Source organism: Lepisma saccharinum, chromosome 7, assembly GCF_977018435.1.
Source record: "Lepisma saccharinum chromosome 7, izLepSacc3.1, whole genome shotgun sequence".
In the NCBI taxonomy this organism is placed as follows: Eukaryota; Metazoa; Arthropoda; class Insecta; order Zygentoma; family Lepismatidae; genus Lepisma; species Lepisma saccharinum.
This window is the reverse complement of record NC_139235.1, coordinates 92,792,402-92,813,236: the sequence shown is the minus strand read 5'-3', so window position 1 is coordinate 92,813,236 and position 20,835 is coordinate 92,792,402. Positions and strand designations below refer to the sequence as shown.

At 40.2% G+C, this 20,835-nt stretch overlaps 1 protein-coding gene across 13 annotated transcripts in view; it reads right to left on the bottom strand.

The window, feature by feature from the left end:
• Positions 1–20,835, bottom strand: part of Sarm (sterile alpha and armadillo motif) — a 247,392-nt gene that overhangs the window by 58,258 nt on the left and 168,299 nt on the right. Inside the window, exon 1 of one of the 13 annotated variants that reach the window (XM_083125645.1) lies at positions 14,847–14,924. The exons of 10 other annotated variants lie outside the window; for them this stretch is intronic. Coding sequence is in view for 2 of the 3 variants with exons in the window: in XM_083125639.1 (XP_082981765.1) it covers positions 6,991–7,053 (63 nt within the window). In the remaining variant the exon portion in view is untranslated. Of the gene's footprint in view, positions 1–6,990; positions 7,106–12,320; positions 12,661–14,846; positions 14,925–20,835 lie in introns of those variants that run through there. 2 more of the 13 variants (XM_083125641.1, XM_083125639.1) reach the window with 2 other exon arrangements.

Genomic DNA, 20,835 nt, shown 5'->3' with positions numbered 1-20,835 from the left:
GAGAATAAAATACAGGAGGAAAATCGATCAGAAATTGTAAATAAAATTATTCATATCAGTGAAATTATGATTGTGATTCTTGATTTGGCAACCTGATTTCCTATGAGTTGGCAACCTGATTTCCTATGAGTTGGCAACCTGATTTCCTATGAGTTGGCAACCTGATTTTCTATGAGTTGGCAACCTGATTTCCTATGAGTTGGCAATTTGATTTCTATTCATAGCCTAGGACCACATGACATACTGAGATAGCCCAGATCTTGGACTCGGTATACGCCACTGAGGGCTATATATATCTACAGTTAGTGTATTGACACCACTTCGAGCGAGGTAACTAATCTCCATACGCAAGATCGTATCGTGTAAACGAACTGAAGACAAACCGGAAGCGATCGTGTAAACAGATGGCGCTCGAGGCGTCTTCAGGAAGGCCAGCGCATGCGCCGTTGAAGTTCGCAATGATTTACGTAATTATGGGTTTGCAGAGGGAATGTGTTCTTATCTCCGCTTGTAGATAGATCGAATCTTCTTGAGCTCGCTTCTTATGTTCCGAGTGAGTCATGCTGTCGCAGTTGAAAGAGTTTAGTTACATAAAAGAACAAGCACTAACACGTCTGCCGGATGTAGTGACTTAGTGTTTACTTGAAGATACCGAATGTCGCAAATTGACCCTCATCTTTGCTTACTTTGTGAATACGCAATGAACCATTTCCCACAATTCTTGTTCTCCGCACCTGAAGGATTGCATGCTTTGTTTGTTTCTATATTACTTTGTAAATATCTATTTTTAAAAAAACTTTGATAAAAAGTGTATACTGACTCGCTCCACAGATGTATGCATTTCCACATTTTTCACCAAAGCATATCTGGTAAAGAGGAAAACAATGAACGAATTTTGGAACATAATTTAATATTTTACACTTTTTTACTTGTACCGATGTGACTCCTCAAAGTATCCATGATAATTTTCATTAACTTTTCTCTTGTATCCTACGTGCTTTTAAGGAGTCAGTTTTATTATGCTGGTACAGATATTGTTAGCAACTTGTTTTGCGTTTTTTCTTTCAATGCCTGAAGCTCTCATTGTTTAAAGAAAATAAACATGGTGATGGATAATTTGCTTGGTAATACTTATGCATCCCACTGTACAAACAAGTTACATATCTCTTACGGAGAATAATAAAGTAACAGTTTTCAGTTAATGTAACTAAAATTATGAAATGAGGAAACACGTGAAGAAATAAATACAATTGCAATCACCGTGCGCCCTTATCTGGGACTCAGACCCTCGGACTCCTTACATTGCGCCCGACCGAAGGTTAAAACCATTCCTACGATGAAAGTGCTGTGTATCACGCAACAATAATTGCATTGGAGTTTTGTTTCAGTTCTTAAATTTTTGTGTTACGCAAAGTCAACGAAAGCAGCCTTGTTATATAGTCTACCTGTTTATTCATCCCACTCTATTCTAACAAGCTTAAAAAATAAATAATCAGCTACCTGTACTTTCGAAGCTGATCCTATTATGTGCTTTCACAGGAGGTTGTGACAGAATCAAATTCTTTCTCGCGCAGAAACCAAATGCCAACTAACTCAGTCTGGGTTTAGTTCAAATTCATGTCAGAACATATTCGAATTTGTACTTTTCTTTTTGTCATAATTACGTAAATGTATACGTATAAGTAAAGATAACAAATATTAACGTGTGGTATCCTTAACTGATGTGAGCTAAATATATGTATTTTTAAATTCAATCTATAACTTTCAAGATACACCTCAATCTTCTTATATTGAGTCCATTATTTAACTAATAATTTGTTGATTATCAGATTGCAGAATTGACGTTCAAGAATAGCATAAAAAATGGTTTAGGAATCCTTTCTTCTATCAAAATACATTTAATGAATTACTTCAAAGAAATTCTATTATTATCGCGTAGATAACACACACAGGAAAGAACCTTTGTCCCCGATCAGGTAAGAAGCACCGATCATTCAGATGGAATGATTTAGTTTCCTCCTACAAAGACGCCATCTACTGGCATACACTGAAATCAATTCAAGGGAAAGGTTGACAGTTTTGCCACTGTTCATTTCGTGTTTACATTTTGACAAAATGAGGTGTAATGCATCATTACACGGCTCAGTCATACAGTAAGTATTTCCTTCATTGTTCAAAACACTCCGAATAAATCCTTTTTATGGAACTATCTTCAATGATCCAAACTTCTCATCCGACAAAAGTAGCTGATGTTAAATATTTGCTTCCACAAAACACAATATAATGAATATGATCGTACAGGATGGAAACACTTTTCCATTTCTAATCTGTTGCTACGCTTACAGCTCATAAATGGTCCTTTACTCTGACTCGCCGACATTGTTTACAAGGAATTCTTACGCAACATTCATGCACCACATGCTTGAGCGTAATGGTCTGTCACAAGAAGACATTTTACGATAATTACAGCCATTTGCAATGTTGCCAGCTGCAGGAAAATTTCCAGGGACAAGGGTGAAAATAATTTCGACACAAAGTTGTCCAAGGTAAGTGCATACATCGTCGTGGTTAACTTAGCTTCATAACACACGACGCAAGAGTTTGAAACCGAACTTCTTCTTCAGCTTTGCTTACTCCTGTCTTGAAAACACTATGCACTACGACATAAATCCCCCCCCCCCCACCAACCAACACCACCAAGACTGTTAACGAGATGGACAGAAACCTTGGATCCATTTGAGAAATGCACGGGAATTAAAACAAATGAAATTGTTATACCTCTATTGTGCACAAATTTGATAAAACACCTTTGTTGTGTGGAATCTGGGAGTGGGGATGCAAATAGCTCCAACTGAAAAAATGAAAATAAATACATCCTCTTGCCTTTTCATCTTGAACAATGATGGCATACATCCAAAGCTGGCTTTATCGGGAAATTCATTTCAGTTTGTATTTTTAAGTCCATTTATGCACAGTTAGGCTAATCGAGACTGAACCAACAGTTTAAAGATGGAACCGAACAACCACTATGTGCCTCCACCGTCTATGAAAACACGGACCCCTTGATTACACGGTAACGACGTTAACACTACGCCATCGGGAAGGCACCATCTAATTTTAAAACAAAAATTATGATAGTTGTTCCTTATTAAATTAATTAACAAAAATGGACTTTTCCCCCTTTCCTAAAAATCTATCCCCTTTGTCCCTCGTACCGATACGACGGTCCACAGAAAATTTTACCCTGCGAAAGAATACAGTTTACATAATATAAAATAAATATAATTAATTACATAAGATAATAATAATTTTTGTAATATAGTGTATCTTAGTTTTGTGCATCTATTTCTTCATATATATTTATATCCATAATCTAATTTTCTTCGAGCTTTGTATTATATTGTAGTCTATTTTCTTTGTATTTTTTCTCTCTAAATTGCAACACATTTCATTGTACACTGACAATGGATCTGTTGTGCGCTAGAGCACAATAAATAAGCAAAAGCTGAACTGCTTAGCTGAAATTCTACATCTGAACACCTGCGCGCCACCTGGACAGGCAAACCTGAACATGTCGACCTTGGCCGGTTAAGGCATCCATCCAGCCGCTAGGAGGCGTGGGTGGCGAAAGGTCGCGCTGGTTTGTTCAAGCAGAGGCTACGAGCGGAACAACCACGACACAGGGGACACATGTTGCAACCCGGAAAACGACTCGCGGTATGGTGGAATAAATGCCCAACAATGAAGACGAAAAAGTAGAACTCGAGCACGCTCCGCTGATAATGATGATGTGCAACATGCTGACACGAAGTCGTAAACTCCGAAAAGCCAAGGACGTCTGCTTATTCTGTTGTCAATTTTTTCTTGTGAGCGCGATAAAATCGGCGGTTGTTAATCTGTGGCGATGGATTGTCCAATAAGGAAGCCCAAGGTGGAACTGAGCGGCAAGTGAATAGCCTGTGGAGAATGATATACTGTGGCACAATGTGAATGTGCCAAAATCACGCTGTGCGAGAGAAAAAAATATGAGGTTGGAAAGCACGGAAACACAAATGGCAAGTGCTAAACTGTAAAAGGCGAGAGGCAGATTGCATCAAATAAATCAAATGTTGGAACACGACTATAAAAATCACTGCAGGAACTGAAACGTGAAAAGTCAACAACAAAAGATGCGTGTAGGCAATTTGTCCATTAGTACACTGTTTACATTGCAAACATAAAAACAGCGTGCTTTGAATTATACGTATATCAATGTACAGTGGGATCCATGAGTATTACCGTGCAAATTGTCCATGACTATTTTCATTAATTTTTCTCTCACATCCCATGTGTTTTTAAGCGATGGATCTCTATGTTCGCTGATGCAAAAGTTGTCGACAACTTGTTTTGAGTTTTTTTGAAATAATTAAAAATAGGCACTGTTAAACATTTGTTTACGTAAGCGACAGACAAATGTCATTCATACAAACACTTTTTTTTTCTGTAATTCGGATCAAATTGGGATTATTGGTTTAGAATTAATAAATAATTCAGTCACAACTCACAAATTACTAACTGCTACGATGCATTTTTATTTGTGGTTGCCAAAAAAAATCAAATGTGATAAATTCTATTTCTCGTCTCGAAAAAATATATAATGATGAAATTGATGTTGAAAGTAATAACCTCGGCCTGGGCATTCTTTGCGAGTGTCCCTTCACCAATTTTATCATCTTCATCTTCGCGATTAATCAAAAGTGGTACAAAAGCGAGGTAAAATAAAGCAATTCAAATTCTCAATTATCAAAACCAGAGAAAAACAATGAAATACCTATCATTGACAGATCGTTTAACAAAGGATATATATATATTTACAGATTAGCTTAAACACTGGTCGATGTATGAAATTTACTTGTCTCGATTTTATTTATTTATTGAAATTTCCAGTATAGCAGAAGCCATTCTAAACCAGAAAGAAACAACAGTAAAACAATAGACTAAGATTAAAAACACAAAAGAAAGCATAACATAAAATAAACAAAATTAAAACAAGCCAAAACAGTACCAAGGTAAATAGATCAGTTTCACAAAAGCATTACTTATGTACAATTTTTTCTGTTGCTGATAAAATATGAATATGAGGTGAATATATCTATTTGGTTTGAGATTATATTGAACTGATTCGGTAGCCTATGGAATAGTGAACGTTGTATGAGTGAGAGCCTGGGAGTTGCAGTGTGGAAAGGTTCCTTGCTCCGTGTTTTATGTCTAGTCACTCTGAGTGAGAGTTCGTGGAGTGGTATGCTGCATCTTAAGTTTCCATTTATGATCTTGTATAGCAATTTCATATCTGCAATGTATCTACGAGTTTCTGGAGTATTAATATGCAGATCTCTCTTAGACAGGTGTCTCAGGGCAGGCACTCTATATCGAACGATGGAGAGGAAAAAGCTGAGAACGCTGTCGATCTTGAAGGTATGAGAATGTGCAGCCATGTTCCAGATTGGTGAACAATATTCTAGAATGGGGGACACAAAAGTCTTCAAGTAAATGGAAAGTGCTTTCGGGTTATTGATTTCGGTGAATCTGTAAAGTAGGCCTAGCATACGCATTGCCTTTTTTGTGATTGTTGATATGTGATTATCGAAATTTAGTTTTGAATCTATGAGGATACCTAGATCTCGGTGTTGTGCTTCTTTTGCTAGAGGGAGGTCGGTGAGCGTATAATTGCCTTCAAGAATGTTTTGTTTCAATGAAATCGTTATGTAAGAGCATTTAGAAGGGTTTGTGGACAGTTTCCATTGCTTACACCATTCAGAGAATCTGTTAATGTCATTTTGGAGAATTTGCATGTCTGATGGCTGTTTTATTTCTCTCATAATCTTGCAATCATCGGTATCGTAAGTCTTAAGTCGTATCTGCTATAAGCAAGATACGAACAACTCACTTTCGAGAACCTAGCAAGTGTGAAACTGACAAGTTAAATAACTTGATTCAAACGTCAAATGCAATAATATACAAGATAACGTACTCATCAATTTCAATTTCCCCAATTCATTATACCTTCGGCCCAGATCCTTCACGATTAGATACAAAAGACAAAGAATAATTAACTACTAGTACCTAATAGTATTCAGAATGAAACCACTTTCTTCGTTTGAGAACACTATCATTTCTCAATAGTTTCTTGTTCGACAGTTTATGGTGCAAGGGAAAAACGTATTCCCTATAACTCGGGGACCAGTTAATTGCTAATGCTGATTATAGTTTATCTTTCGATACAAGGAGTTCCCATTGTGTGCCTTGAAAACTTTTCAGAAATATCAAATTTATCCGACAAGCCGATATGTGATCATAGAAATGCCTACAGAAATTGCGTGATAAAATTGTTCAAAAGAAATGGATGCAGATATTCTCTGAGCAGAAACCTTAGATTTTATAAGAAAAAACTCTGCGATGTACAAAATAGCTATTTGTACATTAGTTTTGGCTATCATAAATTTAGCTACCCACGCACTGTAAAAAAACTGCTGTTCGTACAACAGTCCAACATTAGAAAACTTTCGAAAGTATTGGCTACTGTGATATGTGTGGTGTTAATTTGTCGACATGACGCTTTCTCAAGAAACAAATACAGTATATTTGAATAATAACCATAATGTTTCTAGAATTTCTGCATTCGTTTTCCTAATCAAACTACTTACTCACATACTTACGCCACAAACGGGCGTTCAGGATTATTGTCACAGCTTAGCCTCGCTTCATAATGCACACATTTAACTTTCACGAGTTTTTCTGTTCAAAACTATCAGAACAATCCTTATTTTTAATATCTCGTGAACAATTTATTACTGAACAATTTAATTTTGTAACATTTTTATGCATAACTATAAACCTCCCATAGTTTTGTTCTTGCTGAAATGAAATATTTTTTATAAATTCTAATATTTTCTACAAAATTCACTCCTCGTATTTTTTATATTTTTTTTACGTCTAAAATACGCAACTCACCGACTTCAGAAAAGCCTGTCTGGCCTCCTTGTAATCCATACGCACTTCCCCTGGACCACGCATCCCATATCTCGCACAATCAACACGCACTGCGAAAACCAAACACCTCCCACTGTATCGAGCCTTCAGCGCACTCTCGTGTTGAAAGTAAACAACCGCAATTCGCCACGGACGATGCCGCACTGCACTGCCTGCAAAAAAACGATGCGAGAGACATCTATGAAACCTCTTTCCCCTCCTCAGCGGCGCTCCCGCCTTTGGTTCCATGCTGAAACAACTGATTCTCTTGATCAAGGACTGCAATATTTCTTCCCCTGTCTGGATCTTTGCTTCCTCTTCGGTCTTTATGTGCCTTGCTGCGGTCCAGAGTTGCTAACTATAGTAATAAGGCGTAAAGTAAAACTGGCCGATTTAATCCACTAAAATTGTTATTCGCCACAAGAGACTGAGTGCAAGTGAGTTTTTATTTTCTCCTGCTGCCGCCCGTTAAATTCGATACAGACTTTTCGATGCAAAAATATTGACTCCCACGATAAAATTGATGTATGTATCTTGAAGTCTGTTTTAACCATATTTCTCTTTGGAAAATCGGCCTCCCCGATGGCACAGCGGTAGCGTCGTCGCCTTGTAATTAAGGGGTCTCGGGTTCGATTCCCGGTGGAAACCGGGACCCCTTGATTACAAGGCGACGACGCTACCACTGCGCCATCGGGGAGGCCCCCATCGTTGGCGGCCTTAACTTGACACACCCTATATGCCTTCATGGCGTGGTACAAAGCACAGGGGAGCACTTTTACATCTACCTGGTAATATTTTTGCGCCGCGCTGTATCGGGTGTATTCTTCTGATTAAAAAATTATATTTCAGACAATATTTCCGTCCATTATATTTCGTAATAAAGCTGAAGAGGGAAATTTCAATTATCAATTCAAAAATAGAGAGAGAAGCACCAATGCTGACTAGTATCAAAACTCATGAAAAATCTCTGTCAATCTTTTATTCCGTATGTGTATAACTTTTTCCCCTGTTCACTTGATGTAGTGATTATTTACGAGGAGATTTGGAGGTTTTCTTAACTTTGTGTTGGCTACACTGCCGAAGATCCTTCTGCATGGAAAGGGGAGGGAAGTGTTGGTTTGTCCGCTGACGCCGAGCAGTCTACGAGTTGGTAAACATTCGCAGGAAAATGTTTCAAATCATGGAAATGCTTGCGCAATTGGAATTTAAGGTGATGAAATGGGGGGCGTTCACCTACGGGGGGACAAAGGATATGTGTCGCTGTTTGTTACTAGGTAATGTTCTTTGCATTTTACAAGAAAATATAATGGGGATATGAGTGTTCCCTCACGATAACACACACACACAAACTCGGGCTCAGAACGAAATAATCTGAAACAATAATGCTCTACGAAAGCGACAAACAAATGCTGAGATGCACGTTGGTAGAAAGGTCTTCTTGGACTGCATGTTTAGATTTGAGACGTCTTTCTCTTTGCTTTGATGTCTGGTTTCGATGCTCATATATGAGGGGCTCAATGCAAAATTGGCGTAACTCCACTTTTCGTGGAAATTGAGTTACATGTACAACTTAGAACTGTGAAGTATCAACATTTCGCTAAAAGTAAGTATCTCTTAAGTTTCAAACACTTGCTCATAGATACACTACTATGTTTGTGCTCCAACTAGATAAACATAATACAAAGTTATGTAAATGTGCCTTTTTCGGAAAACTGTCGTGAATGGCGTTACGCCACTTGTGCTCTGAACCTCTCATATATGTCGGACAATGCACTAAAATTTCCAGTACGGACAGGCTGTGTAACAAGGAGGATAATGCGAAAGTTTCAGCCCAAAAGCATAAATTATGAAAAACAACACGGATGTTGATACATGCATGATTGAAGCGGCATCTCTACTGGCGTGCCATGGCTTTTAGTACGTTGTCAGACAGAAAAAGAAATGACAGTGGCAACCACGAATCTGTGTTGATTCGCTACATACAAACAGGATAAAAATTGATGTTTCCATATTGGGACGTGGCTTTTGATTGATTGATTGGCTTTATTTTATTTCGCCTTTTGTGCCACTTTTGGCTAATCTGCGAAGATCGGGATGAGTGATGATACGATGAAATTGATGAATGCACACTCACAAACATCCATGCCCAGGCCAGGATTCAAACCCGCCGGGACCCCTGGCTATCGGGACGTGGCCTCAACCAGAATAGTCTGCGTCCGTGTGTTGTCACCACGAGTCAGTGATGTGCTATACCTATACTGTAGGTCTATGTCTACCTCTACACAGTCTACAATTTAAACTACTGTAAAAACCATTTACAGCTCATTGGGATTCATTTTCAACTTAAAACAAAAACATAATCCCTCTATCTTTTCAAATATCTGGAAAAGATAAATGTAGGGAAAAAAACACGTGGCAATTGTAGTAGCCTTATTTCCCCATCAATCACGAGATATTGCGTGTTTGATACATAGCAGAAAATTGTAAGTGTAAAGGCCATTACCAGGTACTTTGTTTTTACAATTCATCATCAATTAAAACTCAGGCTAAATCTGTTTCATCTCTACAACACCTATTGTTAATTCTAACCTCCACGTTATTTACAAAGATTTTATTGTCTACGCGTAGTTACATAGTTTACATGTAGAACGAAGTCCTGAATGGGATCACTTTCGCTCGCTCCTACTCTTCTCCCAACCTCGAACGTATACAATGGAATATCAATTTAATGTGATAATAATCGTACCCAGTGTATGTAGAATATCAGCTTTGGTAGTTTCAGCCCACAATCATGTTTCCTTTTCATACATGTATGTGTATTGGTAAGACTAAAGTAAATGTTAACATGGAAATGATGACTATGCACACTTAAATTTAAATTTCACTGCGCCTTTCACTTCACGGTCTATATTTGAGGGTCCACTACCACAGGCAAATTACGGTTATAAAGGGTGGCGCAAAAGTCATCCTCCGAACACCTTTATCTTGACATCTTGTTGTTTATATCAGTAGTGTTGTGTCAGTTAAATAGAAGATACTCACGAAATTTATTGTGTGTGAAAATGAATAAGTATACCCCACAAGAACGTGAAAAAATTGTGACAATTTTGCGTGACACTTTTCCGGGCAGAATATCCCGCTTTGGTGAATTGGCATGGCCGGCCAGGTCCCCCGATTTGACCGCTCCAGATTTTTTCCCCTTGGGGATATTTGAAGTCATCGGTTTATGTGAATAAGCCAGAGACGTTACAGCAAGTAAAGGACAATATTCACCATGAAATTGAAAAAAAATCCCCGCCGATTTCCAACACCATGATAAACGCAATAAAAAGAGCCCAAATTTGCATCAATTCGAATGGTGGTCATTTATTGGATTTTATCTTTAAAAACTGAGGGCATAAAACTTACTAGCATCAATAAAAGTTTAACACAAAAAAAAACTACTTTGTTTAATTTATAACCCAAGCTATAGGTTAAGAAAATCAGGTGATGACTTTTGCGCCACCTTGTACGTGTACTACCGGGCTTCGAGCGTACACCACTCACTCGGCCCGTTCGAGCGAAGAAGCTCTCGATTCCGTACGCTATCTAGCGTCGTTCGTGTGAACTACTTGGCGCTCGGGCTAAATCTTCTCCCTGCAGGACACTTTTATGTGCGTAAAAATAAGCGGGTCGAAAATGCCTACATTCGTGCCATGCCGCGCCGTCTGCAGTCACGCGCTATCTCGGCCCCGAGCCAAAATGAACGCACTGTAGAATATGTGGACTATCGTTGCTTGATGTTTCATTTCAACCAAACTAACAACTACCTGTTCATCTTTATGAAGAATCTAAAATAGTAAAAATAAAATAAAGAGTGGTTCTGAACTGTCAATATATGAGGCTCACACCACTCAAAAAATAAACTTTTTTAAAAATGGTCAAGCAACCAGGTTGTATGATTTCATATGGATTGACCCTATGTAGAATATCAGCTTTGGTAGTTTCAGCCCACAATCATGTTTCCTTTTCATACATGTATGTGTATTGGTAAGACTAAACCTTGCAGTTACATTCTATAATTTGGTGCGTCTTCAAACGTCTTCTCAAAGAACAATGAGAAGCACAGCACGAACCGAAATGTCTCCTCAGAGTTCTTGAAATTCAGAGGGGCCTACACGTCCGAATCCTTCGCACAAGCCAGTCTACTCAAAATGGTCGGTATCGCTGTTACAACCATTTTTCGCCTTCTTCTTCTTCTTCTTCTTCTAAGAGAACCAAACCCAACAAGCCTACCCCAACCACCATAGATTATATACTACCCCCAAAAAAGACCAGCCAATGGGAATGCTTGAAAAGGTTGTAGCAGCAATCACTACCATTCAAAAATTGCAAACACAGAGTAGCGACCCTCTTTCTTCATTCGTTAACATGAAGGGAGGGGAATGAATGAATCGCAGACAGACGGGAAGGTGAGTCGATCGAATAAATGTGTCACATGGATTACACAAGCATTTTCTGATAGGATGCCGATAAATTTAGCGTCAAACCAACTGCAAATTAGATCCTTGCGGAAATGTTTAGGCAATGTACTGTCAAAGGCAGAAAAAGGTGGGGAAATTAGGACTGACTACTAAAACGAAAGTACATGCGCCACCCCATCCCTTCGAAAATCCACTGACTACAGGGTATAGGTGTATATAAAAGTTTATTCCCTTTTTCAAGAAAGTGGGATAAATTACTTCTTTACATTATGTCCGTTAGATCCTAATTCTTTTTCCCCACGATATTTTTTCATCTCGCTACAAGCCATATTGGCTACTACGTTATATACTTAAACCTCTCGTGTTCAGTAAAGATTATTATATCAGCATTTCTTACTGTTATCGCTTTTATGCTACTGTTGGCTTGTAACGACTGGGATGAATGATGATATTGATGAAGGGACACTACAGAAACGCCCGTGCCAAGATTCGAGTCGATCGCTCAACGCACTCGACCACCAACACAGCAATAAATAGATTATGATGATTGAATTAAGTGAAGGACATATTGTCTGACTGACGTTTCAGAAAACGAAACGCAGATGGCAGCACTAGATAGGAGCAATATCGGTGCCAATAGAAGGCAGTCGAAGTGTTTCAAGGCCTCTCGAATCCGTCACGAGCGTGCTCTTTTCGTTCCGACAATGTTCACACACATGAACGACCCGAACAAAGCCACATTATTATGTGTTAAGTTTCTAGCGAAAACAAAATTGTCACGCAAGAAAAGGAACTCTGAGGAGAGGAAGACAGTACTAGGATACATCTTGATAAAGATAAAGGACTCACCTGTTGATGCCCTTTGGCCAACTGGGGAAGTGAAAAGATTCCCATTATGGTTCCATCAAAAAGACCGCTATCCTTTCCCGAGCGATACTATCGAGTTCCTCGGTATCGTTTCACAAGCACTGACACCTCAACACGACCTTACTCCCGATGCCACATGAGCGACTCTCCAACCAGCAATGTTACACAAACTCCCCCCTGGCGCGCGAGTACAGAAATAACAACACTGTTCGGTTAGAAATAAAGTTTCGAAGGCAAGAACACGGACCACCGCCACCACGTACAGAAGAGAGCTTTGCTGATGCAACTTTTGCACGTTAACTTATCGCACCCAGACGTCAGCTCTGAACTGAACCAGAGTGATGCAAATCCTTGATCTTATGATCGCCGACCACATACAACAGGAGCAGAGGGGTAGGGAGATGTAACGTTTTTCTCAATTGGTCGCAGGGGCGGAGCTTCGACGTGACCACGCCTCCCTTAAGAGCATGAATCAGCATTGCTTTCATTCATTCGCAGTGTTTCCATCCTCCGAACTGTAAACGTACCCAAACTAACTGTAAATAACTCGCCGTGAGGATAAAAGTCCCAGCTGAAGTTCACTTAATGCACAGAGGTCAAGCAGGAGAGAGTCCGAGAGATAAACTATCAGAGCCCGAGAAATAAAACAGAAATAGTGCAAAGGGAGTTGGTGTGGGAAGTGAAAGGCCAAATGAACCGGGCACATAACATTATTTGCATGTGCAATATTTGGATTGTTAAACTATGCTTATTATGCCTAATTTTCTTGTATCTGATCAACTACTAAGAGTTATTTGTATATTAACGTAAAGAGGGTACAATATTAACACATGACTTTAGAGGAAGAGGAAGTGTGTGTAAAGTAAAATTTATGTAGTGCGTACAGCTCGCACAAGGAAAATGCAAATAAATACTAAATACTAAACAAAAATAGCATGTGTCGTTAAAAATAACATGCGCCAGAGACGAAAGATCCTAATCGAAATGAAATTGCGCACCTGTTTCTAAACACTGAAAATATCTAAAAAAAAATATACCTTAACACTATTTGTAAACATGCGTCTTCAGAAATTAGTTACTACAAATGCAAAATTAAAAATGAAATCATAAGAAAAAGTATTGATTACTTTCCTCTTCTGGGAGTGTGAGTGTGTGTGGGGGGAGACAAACTCCTTCATAAAATTCTCTGGACACAGGTTGCGCAAACAAATACCTGTGCACCATGGATCTGGTCAATGCTTTGATACGCAAATGGAAGATCTCATAAAGAGAGAAAAGACACGTGAAAAGTGCAACGGGAACAGTATTTACCAAAAGCTCATAACTCTTGGCAGAAGACGTCGGCATACATAAACCGACACTTACAGGGGGAAAAAACTGATACGCACATTATGCAATAATAAAGATGCAATAATCCTTGTTTTCCAATCGTACAATTATATGCTTAGCTGTCATAGGTACAGCGTTTGTGTTTTATTACCACGAGTGATATAACTCGGACACTTGCCATGAGTTTCAATTTCAGTGCCAATTATATTGTGTTGTTTTTGTGGTGTTTTTTTAAACAAAATAATGTAACTTGCCTCAGTAGCCATCGATATGCTTGATTTTCAATGAAAAGTTATACCCCAACAAAAAAAAGTGACAAATTAGAGACCAAGATGAAAAACTAGCCCTTACTGACCATTGTCTACCTCTAATCATATTGATGATGATGAATAAGAGAATAAACGCTGATAAACAATGGATTCTAACTTAGCATCTACTCAGTGGCGTGCCCAGGATTTTCGAAAGGTGGGGGGGGGGTGTACGTACACTTTCATTTAGTAGTTAACCTTCATTGTGCCACCTATTCCTGCTCTTGGCATTCTTCTTTTTTTTTTAGGAATACTGGGCCATAGGGGGGGATAATGATCCCACCAACACCCTTTGGGCACGCCACTACACCACGTACTTCACACTGGTAGGTGTCCCCATTCAATTTTCTAATTTAACTAATTTTCTGGCTTTTCCCGGCTTTCAAGACACTTTTAAAGACATTTCAAGTCTATTCTGTGGTTCTCAGTGTATCTAATAAACAAATCTCAAGTGTTAAATTACATTAAGAGAATAAAGTTTATACTTAAGATTGGTGAGATTAAGTACAAATACACTGGACTTTCGTTATTTTCCAGTTGTTTTTCTATTATGTACTTTCAGAATTCCCTGACATTTCCAAGGCGACTTCACTCATAAATTGATTTCTCGGACTTTGCCATGATTGGAAAGTAAGCGGGAACACCGAATGGTAAAGTGATGATTTTGCGGCATGAAAATTACGGCATGTATGTTAATATATAACCATCCTTAATGTACTTGTACAGTGGGATGCACAAGTAACTGCTCGGCAAATTACCAAGGGCTATTTAAGAGAATAGCACAAAAGGGTCACGTGCACCGCGTGGAGACTTGAACAAGCAAAAGCAGACTGAACATAATCCGACGCAAGGGTCAAAATCGCCAGCTTACCTTACACCATAATTCGTCACCAAAATCCGCCCCTGAGTTCCAAAAAAACGCTTCTCCAACTGGTCCACAATTGGAACCCAATCGACCTCTATTCTGCAGACACCATCTGGTTACGCCACACGTCCGAGTCGTGGTAACGAACTCGCGAGTTAGCAACATTGCTCGACGGGTTACCACAAAACAACCCGGCCGGCGATGGTTGTGTCAAACCGCCGCGAATCAATTAATTGCCGACACTCTTCGGATTGTTTGTAAAAAAACGTCCGCTTGCGACAATTTACTATCGTGAATGAAGATTTAAAAAATAAATCCTCGTCTGATATCTCAAAATCCCCCTCCTCCCTCGTGTTTTCCTCCCTCCCCCTTTCCACGACGAAACAAATCGTTTCGGAATGATATCATAGCGAAAACTTTAGTCAAATGCTGTCTAGAGGAATTCCTCTTCCGTTCGCTACGTCACAACTGCTCGAATATAATTTGTTCGACTTTAACGCCCACGACTTTTTTCCGGTACTGGATGACGCAACGATAACATCCTCGAGGTCTGATTCATCCATCGGTTTCCCTGAAAAACAAAACACGAGCCAAAACATTCCGTCCCGCCGAGCACAAACAAAGAATTGCACGTCGCTCACCTAACATCAAAATATTACTACCATCTCTCCCTTAACCTTTTATGCTCGTTGCGTGGCCCCTTCATGCAGCACTTCTGAAGCTAGGTAGGTTTTTGCACTATTAGTGAAAATCGCATCCATTTCGGTAACGACAATTCAGTCATTCTAGACTCATTTCGAACGGGATAATCCCGCTTCAATACAATCTACCCCGTTTTCTTGGTCTGCACAAGGATATAAGTTCGTATGAATATCACTGCACATGCTCATTTACATTCAACAGCTTGTTTAACGTTTTGTTTCAATTCTTGAAGCACTCGTGTAAAAGAAAGAGAATAAACATGCTGATGGACAATTGTTTGGTAATATAACATTTCGAGACTTGTCGAAAGGTTCAAAATTCTCGGTCTAGGTCGAGATTTTGGTATGTTGTTTAAAAATTAACCTAACGCAAATTTATTTTACCAGTTACCAGGCATTATTCAGGCATACCAGACGGATAGCGTAGGGAAGTCATATTATTGGTTTGTGGAAAGTTAAGCCGTGACAACCTGTGCAGCGGAGTTGCATACTTTCAGGATAAACCCCCGTTTTCGAAGGTTCGTAGCGTCGAAATGAGAAGTCTTAAACCCGGTATCCACTTGTTGCAAACCAGCGTATCATATCCCCGTTCCGTATCAATCATTGATACGATACGGACCCCGATTTGTCGCGTAGCATCACTACGTTCGCATCATCCACCCTGTAGCATGATTGATACGGGAGTGCGATATGGTGGTCAGTTCTTTCTATTCACAGTTTGGTCTCAAAGGACGATGAGTACACCGCAACAAGTGCCAGCAGCCGCATATATTTTCAATATTACGTTTTATCGAAAAAGAAAAAACGCAAATCACGACGTTGGTGGATGACAAACATGTACACGAACCGTGAACTGTATAGCTTATTGGCAGACTTGCTGTTGCAGCAGATAGCGGATTATACAATAACTTTACTCGGATGCATCCGACGGACTTCCTCCGACGCATCTTGTTTACGAATTTTGTTGTAGTACTCCGGATGTTTAGGGTCCCACAGGATTCCATATTTCTTATACAATAAATGCAATAGTATTTTCCTTATCCCACTCCATAATAAAGATAATTAAAAAAAAAGAAATTGACAATGGGACGTACTGTCATTCACAGAGCTCACCACCAGAGGTGGTCATTTTCGTTTAACCTCCCTCACCCTCACCCTCACGACTCAGAGGTCGCCCTCACCCTCACACGCCCTCACCCTCACGACTCAGAGGTCGCCCTCACCCTCACACGCCCTCACCCTCACGGCTCGGCTTCGCCCTCACCCTCACGACTCAGAGGTCACCCTCACACGCCCTCACCCTCACGTCTCGGCTTCGCCCTCACCCTCACGACTCAGAGGTCGCCCTCACCCTCACACGCCCTCACCCTCACGACTCAGAGGTCGCCCTCACCCTCACGGCTTGGCTTCGCCCTCACCCTCACGACTCAGAGGTCGCCCTCACCCTCACACGCCCTCACCCTCACACGCCCTCACCCTCACGACTCAGAGGTCGCCCTCACCCTCACACGCCCTCACCTTCACGACTCACCAGTCGCCCTCACCCTCACGACTCACAGGTCGCCCTCACCGTCACACGCACTCATCCTCACGGCTCGGCTTCGCCCTCACCCTCACGATTTTCCTTTCGCCCTCACCCTCACACACCTTCACCCTCACAAGTCTTCGGAGGGTGAGGGTGAGGTCTGCCCTCATGAGGGTCGCTCTCCGGTGGGTGACCACCTCTGCTCACCACACACTGAAGGATGATGCAGCGAGGCAACGGAACGTGCGCATGCCCGTCCACACTGACCCTCCGTCGCGTATCATATCCTTTCTTTGATGTTACGGGGAAAAACCGCCAAATGAGCGATCGGGTCCGTTGCGTATCTTTTCTCACATTTTGATACGGAGCGTTGCAAGATTTTTCGAATAAATTGATACGGAACGGGGATACGATACGCTGGTTTGCAACAAGTGGACACCGGGCTTAACAGACAAGCGTTATGAGGAAATTTTTTTCCCCTTATAATGTCCTCTACATATTCTGTGATAGACTATGCGGTGACATACTTATACTACACATTTTGACTTTTGAGACTGGAGACAAGACCGAAACGAGGAGGAGACGGGTATATTACAACTCGGGGCAATACCGAGAATGAGATTGACCTGTTCACACACGAGACGATACTGTGCCAAACCATGTCTAGTCTTGCTAGCATTCTTATTACTGGTGGCAGTCATACCATTTTCATCTGATGCTGTTCAACTGCCCTTATGAGATTCTATTTGGGTTAACTTGACTCTTATAAGAAGAGGTGCATAAGACGTAGTTTACTCTGGAGACAAGCCCGTATAGACAATGAAAAACACAAAGTTCCCAACGGGTCCATCTCTATGAACTGCACCTTTCGTGCTACAATTCACGCCCAAAGGATACATCTAAGGTTGGTTTGTTAACGAGTGCGGATAGGTGATGTTACGTACAGTGGGATTCATTAGTATTGTTCGGCAAATTGTCCATGACTATTTTGATTAATCATTCTCTTACATATTATGAGTTTTTAAGAGATGGACTTGAAAGTATGCTGGTGCATAAGTTGTCAACAGCTTGTTTTGAGTTTTCTTTTAATTCTTGAAGCTCTTATTGGGTCAAATAAAGGGCACGAACATGGTGATGGACAATTTGCACGGTAATACTCATGGATCTCACTGTACAGTCCTGGGTTCTTTAGAATTATTATATTTATAACAGATTCAAGCAATAACATTAACTTACGTTATATTATCTTTAAATATCCTTAAAAGTGAGAATTAAGGCACTCTGCGATTTGTTGAAGCACCCACCAATGTCCCACGAAAATTCCTGCGCACCAATTTTCCGGCAGGCCCACCTATATGTACTCACTCCACTTTGACTCATACGGATGCGATTTCGCAGAGATTATAAAAGGTGGATAAATTCCTACGTATTTCCTCGTTCCGGCAACTGCCACAGGTGGGGCAGGTGTTCCCTCCCAACCATTTCCTGAGATGAGAGAGCAGAGAAGAAATAAAAAAGCACGAGCACTGCAGAATACGTGGGCGACAAAAGCTTCAGCTGATAACGTCGCTATCTGACTCATCGGCGACGTCACAAGTAATACGTCACGCAAGTCGTCACGAACATCGCTGATCGCAGCAACAAGCTGTTACGTGCAAGCACGCTGGTAATGGTGACTTCATATCACAGTTGTGTTTCGAATGAGTCACCAGGTCATCTCTTACTTCGCGTGACCGCGGGACAATATATTTTTTATGCTTTTGTTGTTTATTTCTGGATATTTCGTCAGCAGAATTTATAACCGCGCCTATCTTTGAAAAAGAAACTGTGGAATAGTGTGCAGAAAATAAGCAAACTGAAAGTAAGAAAGTGGCAAGCAATGCGGTGTAGGGAATATACGAGGGTCATCCAGAAAAAAGGAACGTTCTAGTGTAAAACATAAACGACAAATGACGTGTGCAAAAAAAATATGGTACACAAACTATAAACTTTACTCTACTTTTCCACACATTCGCCATACCCATTCAAGCACACTTATCATAGCGTGTGAGAAAGTAACACTGTCCCTTGTGCGTTCCAGCACGCCATGAAAGCACCTGAAGGTACAGCCTCACACATTCTCGATATCGGTCATAGTGGAGTTGTGATCAGCACCACATAACTTCTACCCTTCAAGGTTGTCCCCAGACTGATTGTGCCCCAGAATCACTTAATTCGCAAATGAGGTAAATCGAACTACAAGTATCCCCACGTGACAGTTGACCGCTCTATCGAATCGACCACCTCGTTGAAATATGCAAAATATATAGTGGAGTCGCCGTGACAGACTCTCTGTTGCCGCGTTTACTTACGAAGAAACTTGCGGTCAAACAACCAATTAGGCCTACAGCTTGGACAAGAAGCGGCAACATTAAAATCCTTCCTCCCCGAAGCAGCCAGCAGGGAACCAGGATTTTGTCAAAATAACCGTTCTGCGCTGTGAATGGACACCGGTTGATACGACAACTCCACTGTAGAAACATGTAGCGTATGAGTAAATACTGTACTTTATATATTTTTGGTATGGTACAGTGGGATCCATGAGTATTACCATGGAATTTTCTTTCATTCTGTGTGTTTTAAGCGATGGACTTTTAAGTATGCTGGTGCAGAAGTTGTCTACAGCTTGTTTTGATTTTTCCTTTAATTCTTGAAGTTCTTATTGGGTAAAATAAAGTGCACGAACATGGAGATGGCCATTTGCACGGTAATACTCATAGATCCCACTGTACATTATGATTCACTAAAATATTAAGAAGTTCCAACCAAATCAAAAAAAGTCGCCACATCCCCGTTAATCAGAAACCTGCTTCCATTGGACAGTAAAACCTTGAACGTAATGTTTGAATTATTCAGTATATCATGGTGTCAAGTCAAGACGGGATTTCTTTTGGCAGGGGGCCTTCAAAATTTCCCACCTTTATCAGAAAATCCCCGTGCCTCATTGGCTGAGTTTGCAGTGCCAGGAAAAAACGTCACAGTTTACATGGATCTACCTTGTTTTACTTGAAACTGTGCCAATGGGCTGTGCGCACTTAAGTTTTCGACAGAAAAAAAGTTATCGGGGGAAGGGAGCAAACTTTTGCATCAAATAAACCTATATATTTTTCACTCTTTCTGTTCACTAGAAGGTTGATACCAGTGGCGTACGATGAGTTCAAGACCTGGGCTATCTCATCATACTGTAGCGCTGGAATCGAGAACAAATGCGCTGGTGTTAATTAATAATGGTGAGGGATCTTCCTCGTTCATGTTTTGCGATTTCCGAAGAGGCATTTTGTGCAAATTTCCCTTCATCGTAAAAAAATGATCAGCTATCACAAACTAATAGTAAAAACAATACTAATCAACTTCTCTGGGTTTTAATAATAATAATAATTTTCTTGAAGTTTCAGCTACAGTATTCTAAGACAATTTTACACTGAAGCTGTAATACGTATAACAACAAAAACAAAACGAGATGGCACAGGAAAAATTACACAAAGAAGAGTTGGCGATACTTGGAAACTGTTCAGGCAACAAGAAAATGTCAAGTGTGAAACACCGAGTCTGAAGAAGAGGATATAGCCTTGTAGTGGAATTATATACGTACACCCAACGGGGAAAGAAACAGTAAACGAATTGTCCACCACCATTTTGATTCGGTCTGAATTACACAATGTGTTGACAATGAATTGAAATAAAGACGTCAATAAGCAGGGAACAATGCTTGCTTCGAATCAACATAGTT